Source organism: Dipodomys spectabilis, unplaced genomic scaffold, assembly GCF_019054845.1.
Source record: "Dipodomys spectabilis isolate Male_0828 unplaced genomic scaffold, ASM1905484v1 ptg000019l, whole genome shotgun sequence".
NCBI lineage: Eukaryota > Metazoa > Chordata > Mammalia > Rodentia > Heteromyidae > Dipodomys > Dipodomys spectabilis.
The window spans coordinates 26,282,695-26,298,370 of record NW_024870696.1 but is presented as its reverse complement, the minus strand read 5'-3'; the positions used below and the strand labels follow the sequence as shown (position 1 = coordinate 26,298,370).

Here is a 15,676-nt window from a genome sequence, read left to right as displayed (position 1 = left end):
GAATGCTTTTTAAAGTACTTTATACCTTTCTCTCTTGATTTTTTAAAATTTGCATTGTAAACTTTTAACACAATATATCTTAATAGACATAATGCCTGTTTTTTGTTGTTGTTGTAGTTCTTGTTTGTTTTGTTTTGTTTTTTTGTCGGTTGTGGGGCCTGAACTCTGAGCCTGGGCCCTGTCCCTCAGCTCTTCAGCTCAAGGCTAGTGCTTTATCACTGGAGCCACAGCGCCACTTCTGGCTTTTTCTGCTTATGTGGTGCTGAGGAATCGAACCCAGGGCCTCATGCACAAGGCAGGCACTCTACCACTGAGCCACTTTGCCAGCCCCTGCCGTATTTTTTAAGTATTCCTTTTAAAATGATCCATATGTGTTTACTTTGAATATACCCTTCTCACAGAGCGTTTTTATATTAGAAGTAATTAAGTAAGATACTGAGCTACTAGAGAGTTGAGGGGGGCGAAGGCAAGATGGTAGAATAAATGAGAATAAAGATTTCATGGAGAGCTGGTGAAAGTTGAAGGATTCTTTGCTCTGGAATTGCTTCCTACAGTGACTTGAGAGAATTTAGCTGTAGGTTAAGCAAAGTTAACAAAGCCAGCTAGCTTAGTGTTTTACAGTGTTTTGATGTTCTCTGGTGTGAGGTTATTATATCATAGACTATGTGATATTCTTTTAAGGAAGTATATATTGGTTTTTCAAGGTTAAGAAAGAAAACTTTATGGTTAAGTAGAGAACATTGTATCAAGAGAATAATTAATAGTGAAAATTTCAGCCTAGTTAGTTTTAGGAAGTTAGTGAAAGAGCTCATTTAGGACAGATTGAGCTTTAAGGACCCCACAATATACTCTACAACTAGTTAGATACTGTGTCAGTCAGGAAATATGTTTCTAACATATCATGGAACTGTATGACCAAGAGTTTATGCCAAACTTAGCAAATCAAATTTTGTAGCTAGTATTTATATTTCTGAAATTATGTTAAATTATTTGTGTGATATTAACCATTTATTAATTAGCTGATCTGATTATATAACTTTATCACTATAATTAGATAGAAACTAAAATACTTTATGCCAGTATGTAAAGTTCAGTTTTTTAAGTATTATTCAACAAGACAAAATATCTCTTTTTCTAATGGGCCAGTTCTTTCTCTTTCTTTACCTCCTTCCTTCAAACCTTCTCCTTTTCTGTCCTTTGTTTTTCGTGGTACTAGTAAATCAAAGCCAGGGGCCTTGTGCATAAAGTGTTCTACCACTGAGCTATATCCCAGCCTGATTGTGTCATTTACCACTGAGCTAAATCCCAGCCCGATTGTGTCATTTCTAACAAAAACCTAAAATTTAGAAAGTGTCATCTACTTTAAGAATTGTTTTCCTCAGCTCAATTGGGGTAGCTCACTTCTGTAAGCCTCGCAACTCAGGAGGATGTAATCCAGTTCAGGCAGACAAATCCAAGAGACTCTTATTTGCAATTAACCAGCTAAACATTGGAACTAGAGACATGCCTCAAATAGCAGAGTTAGACATGAGTAAAAAAGCCAAGCAAGATCTTAGAGTTCAGAGTTCAAGCCCCAGTTTAAGCTCCTAAACCAGATTTGTCCCCAGATTCCTCAAGCTATGTAATCTCTTGATATGAATTATCTCAAGTAGTGTAGTTTAACCTCAGAGATAACAAAGCTTTTTTTTTTTTTTCAAAATCTTGATGTTTCTGTTCCTATTTCAAAATAAGCACCTGTCTATGTAACTACCAGGAACCTATCTAATATAATTTCTGACAACATGTCATTATGAAATTTGTTTATTGATTAGGTACAGATGATATATATCACCCGGTATTACAAATAATTTAAATTAATTGCCTTTTACTTGCTCCTCACTTTTAGTTTTACTCATTTTGTTTTTACCTAAAATGTTTTTCTGTTTGCTTATATACTATGAGTATAGTATTCTTTCATGTGAAGTTTCTTTTTCCTCTTTCAGCTCAACAAGAAGATGATGAATTTGTATGCCAGATAATTTATGTCTTCTACCAGATGGTTTTCCACCAAGCCACAAGAGATGTTATAATCAAGGAAACACGTATCCTTTCAACTTTTATATAATTACATTTTGCACATTAAGGAAACATACATCTTGGGTTTTTTCTTCCTGCAGATGTTGAAATACATAGAAAGCATTAAACTTGGAAATAAGTTTAGCTCACAGGGTATTTTCCATTGGAATTGTTTATTCTAAGTTAGCACAGGTTGACTATCCCTAGTCTGAAAATCAGAAATCTAAAATGCTCCAAAATCTGAAATGTTTGGTAGAAATCTGCCTCATGTAAGTAGTTACAGTCAAAACACAGGTGCACAGAAATTACCTTCAATCTGTGCATATAAGATATATAGAAATGGGTTTATGTTTAGACTTTGGTCTCTTCCCCAAAACACTCATTATGTAAAACTAAATACTCCAGAACTGAAATGAATAATCTGAAAGTAGGAACTTCTGTTTGCAAACATTTTGGATAAAGAATATTCAATCTATATGTGGATAAAATTTAATGAGAACAATTTATCAACTTGTCTAATTTTGATTCCTAGAAGCTTAAACATTTTCAGAACTTCCTTCTCTGTTAACTTAAATTTCAGAGGTTCCTAGGACTACTTAGTCCTCTTCTAATCTTATTTACTCTATATGGGAAAGTGCATCTGTTCAAATGACTTTGGCTGTCATCCATATGTCAAGTATTTAATAACTGCAAAACACCTCAGGAATTTTCTCTTAACTGCAATGGAGATATCTTCCACTGTGCCTAGCATAGTGCAATCTAAAGAAGATTCTGCATGCTGTTGCCATTCAATGTCTTCGTTACTTTTTCTTGTAGTCCTCTATTCCTCTGAGTTGATTGTCTTTCAAAGTGAAATATTTTATACTTAGAAATATTACTTATAAATGACAAGGTAGATCTCTGGGAATAACAAATTTGCCCTCTTCAGTACTAGTCTAGCAGAATATAGCTGACACTAGGCAGTTTTCCGCTGGCCTGGCCCGCATTTTGCTACCAGTGAGAAGTCTAGAGTCAGTCTGCTTAGTATTACTCTCCCTAAAGTCTGATGACAGGTTAGTTTCCTTTCCCTAAAAAAGCCTTTGCCGGGATATTTGTTTTCTTCACAATTAAGCTGTTTCACTACATTTTGAGTTGTTCTTAGTTATTTTTCTAAATATACTTTGCATATGTGGAGTTTTGTCATATTTTAATCCATATCTGAAAAATGGTCTTGAATTGTAATTTTTAGTATTTTGTTCAATTACATTTTCTTCTTTTGTGTTATTATATTAGCTCTTTATGTCTATACCTTTCTGATCTTTTTATTTGTTTAATTTTGTAGTTTTCTTTTTTTTGCTTTCTATTTCTTGTGGCTTCTTTTGCATTTATTTTGTGTTATTTTACATTTAGTGTTGATTTGAAAAGATGTTTTCATCTTTATTTTAGGTTCTTTTCTGAATTATTTCTCTGAATTTTCTAATTCTGCTTCATGTTGTTTGTTCATATATGTATTTATTATTTTAAAATCTCTGTCTTTAAAAAATGCTTTCTGTAGTGAAAATATTTTTATCATATCTCCCTTTGGTTTTTGTTCTTATAATAATCATTTAGTTCAGTTTGGATGTGATTCTTTTCTGTTGTTCATTTTTATGTGACGTAAGTTTACTTGAACTTTTATACTAAAATAGGTAAACGGATTCTAGGATAGGGGGACAAGGGGTATCAGTAGCTTACATCTATAATCTTAGTGAGGAGGCTAAAATCTGAGAATCAAGATTTGAAACCAACCTGAGCAGAAAAGTCCATGAAGTGGAGGTGTAAATCAAATGACAGAGTGCTAGACTTGAGTGAAAAAGCCCAGCAATAATGTGAGGCCCAGAGTTCAAGCCCCAGTACTGGCATGAAAACAAAAGTAAAAAGAAGAAAGTTGTAACCTTAGCTACACAGATCAACAGCTACCTCTTTGTTGATTTTCATCATTTTCCTGTCCTCAAAACAATGGCCTTACACTTCCGATATTTGTTGTTGTTTTTTTCTCCTTACCTACATTTTTCTCTTTTGATGTCTCTACTCTGCTTACCTTTTTTTTTTTTTTTACAGAAATTAAATAGTGTTTTCGGTCATCTTGTACAATGATTTTATATTAAAATATGAAGTAAAATTTCCGCTTAGCATTTAAATATAGAGACTTGTGGGATTTTCTAATTGAAGTGTCACAATCACAGTTCAGTTATTTTATCTTTAACCATTTTTATTCAGAAGCTCCAGCATATCTCATAGACCTGATGCATGATAAAAATAATGAAATCAGGAAGGTCTGTGACAATACATTAGATATAATAGCGGTAAGTATTCTTTTTACACAAAGTATAATAGAACATTTGGTAAATGTTCTGAACTATTCCTTCAGTATCAACTTTGTATTTTGGTTAAAGCTTTAGAAATTCTGTGATACTGAATTTACTCTTTAAAGATAAGTTCTGTGACTTTTGACTTTTAATGATGGGCACTCTAAAGAGGCTTGTACATATTCCAAGTTGGACAAGCTACCTGTCATCTTGGAAACACTTGGTTTTCAGAGAAATTGTTCTATAGCAGGAAGTTTGATGACAATTTGTGGCAAAATTATAAATCAATTCTAAAATCAGGCAACTAAATTTTTAAGATGAATCAAATTTTGTTAAGTTTTTTCCCGCTATTTCAGAATTTTTGGTATATAGGTAGACTTGTTTTCTTTTACCTTTAGCATATACAACTTGCTTCCCTCTTTAAGCTGAATTTTAGCTCAACAGTTTTTTAGTTCCTAAGTTATAACCTCTTCAGTATTTCTAAAAGTTTAACTTAGAGGGGCTGGGAAGGTGGCTCAGTGGTAGAGCGCTTGCCTTGCATGCCTGAGACCCTGGGTTCGATTCCTCAGCACCATATAAGAAAAAAGCTGGAAGTGGCGCTGTGGCTCAAGTGGTAGAGTGCTAGCCTTGAGCTGAAGAGCTTAGGGACAGCGCCCAGGCCCAGAGTTCAGGCCCCACGACTGGACCCAAAAAAAAAAAAAAAGTTAGAGATTGGAGGCTTGGCTCGGTTGTAGGACACTAGGCAGTGAGCAGGTGGCAGCAGGTTCTGGTCCCAGACCTAAGGGGAAAAAGTTTAACTTAGCTTTTTACACAAATATGATCAAGAAACAACTTTGTGTTGGCATTTCTGTTAGTGGCTTCATTACGAAGGTAAACAGTTCCTAGCAGGAGCTGTCTTGTCAGGTTCTTGTGTCTATTTGACGCCTGCCATCTACCTTTTAGATTTGACAATATACTTCGTACAGATTTAGAACTGAATGACCAAGAGATTTGATTTCTAAGCCAGAATAGATCTTTGCTCTACCAAGATATTGTATTTTGTGAGAGAAAGGGTAGCATGGCTTGTGAGTATAGAATATTTAATACTCCAAAAGAATAATTTCATTGCCATGTACTGTCTTCTAATAGATCACCATGTCATTACATATAAAGTACATAATATAAGAATAACAAACATGTTAAAGGTCCACACATGTGATTATCTTCCTTTAAACAATGATAAAAGACTTGTTAGTCTGTTATGCATCCATTCAGCATACTTTTCACCTCTCTGTGAGGAAATATAAACGGAAGATAGCTGCAGGTTTACATTTGAGGTATCTTTAGGTTAGAATGTCAGCTAGCTCCAGGAGCTTGGCTCAGTTCAACCATAAAAATATATGGCATAAAATGTAAGTATATTATGACTGAAACTATTTTGATTCCCATTTCATATAAATTGTGGGCTTGTTTCTTATCTCAAACTGGAGACCACTCCACAATACATCCTCTTTCTTTTCTAAAAAGGTACTGATCTAGCTCTCTGATTCCAAAAACTGAAGTTTTTAAAAAATCCTATTTTGTCTGATTTCTTTCCTTCCTCTGTCCTCCTTGCAACCTATGCTAATCCTGTCTTCTTTCATTGTTGCACTAAAATGGTGCTCACTAAAGTAAGCTCATGTTTCTGAATCCAATGAGCTTTTCAGTCTTTGTCTTGCTTTATAGATCATACTCTACTTGAAAGTACTTAGAATTCCTAGTCAGCATTATAAATGTAGAGCTACAAAGAAAATTATGTTTATTATCATAAAGAGCCTTGTTAATGTGAGGACTTCAAAGAAGAATCAGCAAAATTAAATTGGTAATATAACAACTAGCTCTGATTGCGTAGATCCCTAAGATTCTGTGTGATCGCTTTTGAGTTAGTATTTTAAAAAAAATTGGAACAAGTAAATTGAGCAATTTAGTTCACCTAATCTCTCTATAAATCTCCAATACTGGAGTAAGTGTTTGATATAATGCCATGGAATAATGGATCATTTCACACTGTGGAAAACTTTATTCCGAAAAACTTACTACGAGAAAACGAGACTTATTAAAAGTATCCACATGTGGGTAATTTGGAAGTCTGGCTATGCTGCTCACCTGGCTCATATTCATGGCTGAATTTCTTAGAAATCTAGTAGAGCTAATAGAAGGGCACCACACTGTGGAAACATCTAACATTCTACTGAAAGAATAGCCCTTGTGCTATTCCGTTACTACAAGGTTCAAGACACTGGCTCATCTTTAATATGAAATTATTGATCCTAAAACATTTTTCTGCTCTTACTAGTTGGGTTTCGGTTCTGGCCATAAATTGAATCTTTATCCTTCTTGAATTGGCAAGCGAATCATATCAGGATACAGCTAACTACTTTTCTCCTTTACCTGCTAAATAATTTCAGGCAACTCACTTAACTTTTTGAAGACTACATTTATATATAATAAGACTTCTAAAGTTTAGAGACCTATTACAAGGATTAAAGAAAATATATATGATGTGTTTATCACATGATGGTCATTCAACGTATTTCTGTTTAACCTAGACTAACCCTGAAACATAGGTGAGGACTTTGTATGTAGACTAACTACCTGGGCCAACATTTTCCTTCCTTGGGACAACTAACTGTTATTTTTGTTGATTATTGTTGTTGTTTTATTTTCTTCTTGATTTTTTGAAGTGGCATGGGAAGGTAATCTGTTCGCTATTTGAAGTTAAACGGTGGAACATTATTTGGAGGATATATTTTGACCATACCTATACTGTTTATAGTTTACATTTGAAATTGTTCCAGAAAATGGCTAAATTTGGCATTGGTAAACTTCATGTCAGGGCACTAAACTAATTCAGACAAAACTGAAAGGAATTGATCATGTCATTTACCTAGTAAATAGGAAGCTACCTTTGCTATTGTTAAAATGCCTTATTTGGTAATTATCCATATTCTAAATTTCTGTTTAGCCTGGGTTTTGGTCTAAGTTTATAAATTAGTCTCAGACCAAAAGCTGCATTGTTAGCTTGCTGAGAAGTTTGAGAAATAAGCCATCTTACTGTATTACATACAAACATCTCCTAGTTCCACTGGGGAAATAGTTACACCAGAGAGTCTGAGCCTGCTTTATCACAACTCATCCTGATAGTTATCTTGACTCTTTTTCAAGAATAAAGCAAGAGGAAATTAGCATAATTTAATTAAATATAACAAAGGTGCTGAAACACTCAAAAATACTTATCAAAGGAGATTACAAAAACCTGTGTGTAGTAAGCACTAGTGACCCTGTTTAGGGTAGGAGTGGATGATGTCTCTGGATTCTTCTCACTGCTAGATTGTGGCTTGTCAATATTCTCAACTTTGACTATATTGTATAAGAAGAAGAAATCTGAAATACGGGGATTGGAGCTATTTTTAAAAGCTCAAAATCCGGAGTGGACCTATTTGTAGTTCAAAGACCTTTGTATTTAAGGTTACAAACATTTCTGTCACTTATTTGTGCAAGCCTTATTTGTGCAAATAAAGGATTGTCTCTAAAATTATGCATATATTGCAGTAGTGATGATTTGATTAAATAATTGGTCCCAAGGGTTGAGCTGATAACTTGAAACATGGGTGGTGGTAGTACTTTGTGCGCTGAGGAGGATTACATTACTTGTATTACATGATGAAGTCTTTCTAGACTCATCAGTAAGTTGTTAGTGTTTGTCTAGGTTACTTACAGTTTTGAGAGGAAGGGAATGGCAGTTAAAGAGGAAAGCAGGAAGGCCAAGAGAAAGAAGCCCAGCAACTTAACCTACCAAGATTACAAGGCAGTTGACCCTGCCTTTATCTTCCAAACATTGGGAATCTTCAAAGGAAGAGCAGAACCTACACATCTGATCTAAGGAGCTTCTAAAATTGATAGGCTTTTCTTCAACATATTCTCAAATTTGTGTTGTGTTTAAGAACCTCAAAAGCTCCCACATTTACCTAAAATGTCAAATACCTAAAACGTGATTACTCAATATACACGATGTCTCCAACACTAAGATAGATATTAAGAATACAAAGCTCAGCAACCTGAAGTTTCTTGAATATCAAAGTTTAGTCTAAACTTGGAGAACTCCAGGACTGTTACCTAAACATATGAGCTACTCTTTCAGAAACAGTGTCCTATTTGAACCTATCAGGAGATGTGCTGTCCTTATGACAGTGTTTATGAGAAAAGAGATTTAACTAGTTTTTCTGGTTAAAAAAAAAAAAATTGATGTTTCATGTCTTTCTAGCCAGCAACAGACTTGGCTGTAGATTTTGTACTAACATAGGTTGTATTACTGAGATTTTGAAATAGTATCTCTTTCTTTTCAATAACTCTTAATTATGATCATGAATGGAACTATATATTTTAATAACTCAACATCTAGTATTTTAAACTTGGAAAAATAAACTAATATCTCCATTTAAAGCCAGACAATTATATTTAGTAAGACTGGCATATTAAAATGAGATAAATCAGCACAGGTTTAAATAGCCTCTTTATTTATTAATGTTAGAATCCCCACAAAGATATCCAGAAAAGCCTGCACCAGACAGAAACATGGATTTATTAGTAGTCTTTCCAGTAAGGGAGAGCATCTTAAAAGGCATCTCATGGTACAATGAAAAGAAAATATAGTAGAGGCTTTATTGAGTTAGGCAGAGAACTCAAGAGATGCCTTTGTAATCGCAGGGAATGGATAAAAATGAATAAAATGGGTAGGCGATAGTCACTTTTAATTGGCATGAAGTTAGGAATGGCCACAGAACAGGGGTTTTTCAAGTGAGCTGTTGACAGTAACTTCTTCAGCCCTCTTTCCAGGGAATAGCTGATTCTTGGGTTGTTTTTGTTGTTGTTGGTAGTGGTGGTTGGTTGGATTTTTTCCAGCCTTTGTAATTCAAAATTTAACAGTATAAGTTTGGATTTTTTTGTTTTCTGAGTTTTTTCTTTTTTTCTGGGGTTCACTTAATTCTATAAAATTAAATTGAATTTAATGAGAAAAGTTTGGTTGATCCTCTTTTGTAGTTCATTTTTATATTCCATGAACAGAGGCAAAAACAGGGTATTTTTCCAGCTTGTTAGAATTTTAAGTATACACAAAAATGTACCTATACATGGATGTGTATGTATATTAACTGCCTGTTCATTATTCATCTTTATTGTTTAATTGGCTACAACTGAACTTAAAAGACCCAAGCATAATAGAGAAAAATCATGAATTTTAACTTGAATATCTTTTATTTATTTACATTTTTTACTCTGTTTTCTGACTTGTGACATGATATTTCACAGGTTAGCTTTCCCTGCTATAAGCCCAAGCTGAGTGAGGAGGTAATTGTACCTGAAAGCCTGCTTTACAAAATACTCAGTAAAGACCAAAGGTCGATTCTTGGAATAAGTCTGTTAAGAAATAGATAATATGTGCATTAAAGTCAACAACTTTATTATATGTGTTTAATTATACAATAATGTGTATATATACACATACCATTGGGAAAATAGTTTCTAAGGTATAAGAAGCATTTTTTAGCAGCTGTTGCCTTAAATCTCAATGAGCAACTAAATTACTGTAGACCTGCTTTAATTTAGTACAAAAATTGTATTAAATAAACCATATTACAGTCTCAATTAGGGGGCTGCCACATTAAAGGAGAAAGGAAAATCTGTTTCCCATCAGTTACTTCGAAACACAAAACAGACCTATGTAGCTCTGTGTTATCCTATAGTGTGTTAATCAGATACAAGGTGTGACGGAAGCCAGCGACAAAAGAGTTTTCCTGATAGTGAACAGACGCTGATAATAGGCTGGTTAAGGCTTCATAATGTTGCAGTGGTTAAGTAGTAAACAAAATGATGTAGGACTTCAAAAAGGATGGCACATTCCATGTAAAATCAAACCATAAGTCTCTCGTGACATTTTAGAATGTATAGAAACTAAGTACTTAAGATCATAATGTCAGGAGCTGAGAAAAAAAGAAAATAAGAGCCAAAGCATGTTTTCCTTTAAATACAGGACTTAAAGACAGCCTGATGGGGGGAAAAGGATTTCAAAAGTAAAGAAAAAAATGACTGTATCCCTAAAGTATCTCCAGACAGGATAAAGGTGTAATAGAGATTTTGATGACATCTCAAGCTGTGATTGAACTGGGAATACCTAAATTCTCATAGATGCTTCCTGATCTGAAGTGGGGAATGCATATTTAAGAGGGGATTAAAGATTTTGAAAAGGTGTTGAATTAATCTTATTTAATACATGGTGAATTTATTTCCTTAAAATATGTTTGGCAGTATGGGGCAGTTTCACTTAGGGCTTTGTATTACTAAGTAGATGCTCTACCATTTGAGCCATACTATCAGGACCCTTTCACTTTAGTTTTAAAAAAGGTCTCACATTTATTCCCAAGCCAGCTGGCCGTCAATTCTTCTCTGTAGGCCTTTCTTTCCAGCTTTTCTTGTTGAAACTGTAATCTCGTAAACTTTTTGCTTGTGCTGCCCTCAAACCACTCTTCCCTATCTTTACCTCCCAAGGAGCTAGGGTTAAAGGCAAGAAACATTGCACCTGGGCTAAAAAACAAAAAACCTTTGATACAAGATACTCATTTTGTCTTTATATATATATATATATATATATATATATATATATATATATGCATATACATACATATATATACACACACACATATAAAAAATTGTAAAAACACTGTGCAGAGGGGTTACAGTTACATGAGTACAGTACATTTCCTATCGAGCATTGTTACCTCCTCCTTTGTTTTTCCCCTACCATCCCTTCCCTCCCCAACTCCTCCCACCACCACCCCCAAATTGTAAAGTTCGTTTTCAACATAGTGTCTTGTACATCTCATTGTGACAGTGGGTCAGCCTGTATCCCTGTTTCAGCAGTTTGCTATATCTCTTCCACTCCCCAAGTTATAAAAACGTATATACAAAATGCAGAACACCTGAATCAAGTATAGTGAAAATGGGTTATACCGTGGGGGAAGAACATACAAAAGAAACAAAAGAATCACATAGTGCATTATAAGTACTCCATTATAAATACTTCATTTTGAGTTGGTATATCACTTGAGAAACTCCTACGCTACAATATTATTCAGTTTAATTGGGATCGTTGTTTTTAACATCTTTATAAAGCAATAGGGATCGTTGTTTTTAACATCTTTATAAAGCAATAGTATTAATCATAGGTTTTTACTTATAGACTATTAGATCTTGAACAAGTTCTAGATTTCTTTCATTTTGCAAATAACGAACCTGAAGCCAAGAGAGTAAAATACTTGTATAGTAAGTTACTACTTAAGTTTGTAGCAGAACTGGAAGTAGAAACCAGATCTCTTGACTCCTAATTCAGTATAGTTTGTAGCAAGTGCCTTAAGTAAATATATGAAGTTCCTAAAGGAGAGATATGTATGTGTATGAGAGAGAAAAACATTATGTATACATATATATTATAACATCACATATATGTGATATATGTGGGAGATTATATATATGATTTATATGTGATATATATGATATATATCAATATCTATAGATGTCTATGATAACTGTATAGTAGACAGGAATTTTTTTCTTCATAAAGAAAATTATTAGGAGCCAGGCACTGGTGGCTCACGCCTGTAATCCTAGCTACTCAGAAGACTGAGTCCATCTGAGGATTGCAGTTCAAAGCCAGCCTGGGCAGGAAAGTCCATGAGACTCTTACCTCCAATTAACCACCAGAAAATCAGAAGTAGCACTGTGGCTCAAGTGGTAGAGTACTTGCCTTGAGCTGAAGAGTGCAGGGTCAACACCCAGGCCCAGAGTTCAAGCTCCATGACTGACCAAAAAAAAAAAATTATTAGGGTAAATACATATTATAGATGTGTGGTTTTTATTTTTTAACCTACATCTGTACTATTTCACATGAATTATTAGAAGCATTTTCATCTTACTAGATTAGAAAAGGTATATTTCATATGCCTTTGGAACTTAAGTCTTGTTTTTCCACTAGCAACCCATATACTTGAATTACAAATTTTAATGAAACAATCATCATATAATATCCCTTGAAAACATCTTCATTAAGATAGTTCAGCCAGATTTAAATGTTTCTATCCTAATAAAAAGTTATTTTTATGTCTCTTGCCAAAGGAAACAAGCTACTATGCTTAAAAGAAAAAAATTACTTTCAGCATTTCATGTGGGTTTAATAGAATTTCTAATACTGTAAGACATATTCTTACAGTTAGGATGACCTGTAACTAACTCATATTTTAGACAAAATATCCAGTTACTGTGGGCAATTTCTTCCAAAATACTATTTTTACTTTTGCTTTACGCACTACATTTTTTTACTCAGTGGCTGTGGTAAGTTCATTCTTTTTTCCTACAGTAAGGATATGTAATCAGGCCTTTATAAATTATCTGGCCACCCCTAATATGGCAGTCTCTCTTTGCTTTTTGCAAATTTAGCTGAGCACATACACATGGAACCAAAAAGTATACTATTTGTGAAATTTTAAAATAGTTCAGGGTTATATTTAACATTTATGCTAAATTACTTATAAATTGATTACAATGTATGTAACCACATAATTAAGTATCACTGATAATTTTGGATAAACAAACTACCAGAATCTGTAGCCAGTGAGATCTGTATGAACATCTCTGCAATATTTTTCAGCTCTCTTTCCCAGGTGTGACCAGAGAAATAAGTCTTGGGAATATAATTTGTTATACAATATATGAAACCAGAAGTTACTTCTACCCTTCCTACTACTACTTTGTCAACAGTCCAACCCATTCACAAAATCTTGGGGATGAAAGTTGACTTTGAAGGTCACTTAGACCATATTGTCATTCAGTGTAGAATCTGTTTTCTAGTGGCTTTGGCCAAGGTGTGTTTTCTCCTGTTTAAGTGCTTCTTCCACACTGCTGAATCAAGATTTGCACTGGTATAATAGCCCAGCTGTGTAATCTGGGCCAAGTGATTGGGGCCTCATTTTCTCATTTGTAAAATAGGCATAATTATATCTTTTCCAGAGAGCTGTCACTTGAATGAATTAATGGAAATGGCTAATATTTAGTAAGTGTTCTCAATATAAGTTTTCTAAGTGATTTCTGCATATCTTATTTTATAAGAAAAATTTGTGTCTGATGATTGGTTGGATGATTGTATAAATTGCTATCACATTTAATCACTAATTACATCAGTAATATGAACAAAGTGGCATCTGGACTCATTTTTATATCTGAACAGTCTTTTTTTAATAGACACATTACGTTTATTCATAAAGGTTTAGTAATATGAACAGTCAGTCTTAAATACAGGTTTGCATTGTATCTGGGGATTCAAATCTACAGAGATTTAAATACTGATATTCTACCAGTTAAATAAGAGTGTTTAAAGAAAAATATGATTAATGTCTATGATGGCTCTTAATTGCATACCATTTGAGTAATTATAGTAGAATATAGATTGACAACTGATAGAACTGTTGGCAACTATTAAGAAGAAGGAAAGCTGGGCTGAAATGCGGCTTAGTGCCAGACTCCGGGCCTAGCACGCATGAAGCCCTGGGTTCCATTCCTCAGTACCACACACACAGAAATAGCTGGAAGTGGTGCTGTGGCTTAAGTAGTAGAGTGCTAGCCTTGAGCAAAAAGAAGCTCACGGACAGTGCCCAATCCCTGAGTTCAAGCCCCAGGGCTGGCAAAAAAAAAAAAAAAAAGAAGGAAAGCTCAATCTGATGGCAAAATTGCCATTCGCAGAACCAGGCTTAAAAAAAAATCCAGGGAATCTTTGTATGTTTTAAAAAGTGAGCAATATGGGTGTCTTTGGAGGTAAAAACCAGGGGGATCATGGTTTAAGAACCAGCCTGGGAAAAAACAAACAAACCCATTTCAGTAAGCCTCCATCTCCATCTCCCCCAAGGGTTAGATGCTTGGTACTCATCTCCCATTCCAGGGAATGTGCTTCTCTAGGGACACATAGGTGACATCAGTCCAGGTCAGCCTCGGCACAAACAAGACTCTCTCAACAAGTAACTAATGCAAAAGTGGCTGGTAGAGAAGCTCCTGTAGAATGCCTACCTGATGTGTAAGACCCTGAGTTCACATTCCAGTGCTCCCCTCCTCACAAAAAAAGGGGGGGGGGAATGAGCAACGCTCTAGATGTTAGCTGATGCTGGCGAGAGATTTGTTTTGAACGTAACATGCAGATCTGAAGACATTGTGCGTTCATTTAAAATGTTTAGACTGCCAGCTCCAGTGGCTCACACCCATGATTCTAGCTACTCAGACAGATCTGAGGATCGCGGTTCAAAGCCAACCCAGACAGGAAAGTCTATGAGACTCTTAGTTCCCATTAACTCCAAAAACCTGGAAGTGGAGCTCTGGCTCAACTGGTAGAGTGCTAGCCTTGGACAAAAAAAGCTTAGAGGTAACTCTCAGGCCCTGAGCTCAATCCCCAGGAGCAGCAGGAGTGCATGCATGTGGATGGACACACACACACACACACACAACACTAATTTTTCTACAGCAGAAATCAATTCTGTGATGATAACCTTTTACATTAGCTTAAGCTGAAAATTATTCAGCATTTGACCAAATGCATTTTTGTCCACCTCTTATTCATCATGATGAGCTTGACCCTGTTGTGAAGCACACTACCATTTTTACTCTTCTACACTACCATCTACACTACCATCTTTACGCTTCAATGTTAATGTACTAGTTAAAAGTAGCTTAAATTTTTAAAAAATCGCTTGGTGCCAGTGGCTCATACCTGTAATCCTAGCTGTTCAAGATGGTGAGATCTGAGGATTACAGTTCAAAGCCAGTCTGACCAAAAAAGACCGTGAGACTCTTATCTCCAAGTAACTTTCAGAAAAGCAGAAGTGGTTCTGTAGATCAAGGTGGTAGATTGCTAGCCTTAAACCAAAGCTCAGGGACAGCACCCAGGTCTTGAGTTCAAGCTGACAAAAAAAAATTATGTAATCTCCCAACAAGATATAAGTCTATGTGTAACCAAGCACTGTTCACACTAGTTTAAAATGGAACTAGCCTAGTTCTCCACCAGCTAATGAGTGGGTTCAGAAAATGTAGTACATATATAGTATGCAGTATTAAACAAGCATAAAATCCTGCCATTTACACCAGTATGCATGAAACAAGGTGGTATTGAGGTATCATTACGTGAAATGATCTAGACATAGAAATAATATAACTGCTGTATGAGATAAGAAGTGTGGTCTTAAAGA

At 34.9% G+C, this 15,676-nt stretch overlaps 1 protein-coding gene across 1 annotated transcript in view; it reads left to right on the top strand.

Annotated features, from left to right (window-relative positions):
- Positions 1 to 15,676, top strand: part of Kifap3 (kinesin associated protein 3) — a 112,582-nt gene that overhangs the window by 58,908 nt on the left and 37,998 nt on the right. Inside the window, exons 16-17 of the mRNA XM_042674349.1 lie at positions 1,983 to 2,081; positions 4,294 to 4,379. Coding sequence (XP_042530283.1) covers positions 1,983 to 2,081; positions 4,294 to 4,379 — 185 coding nt within the window. The remainder of the gene's footprint in view (positions 1 to 1,982; positions 2,082 to 4,293; positions 4,380 to 15,676) is intronic.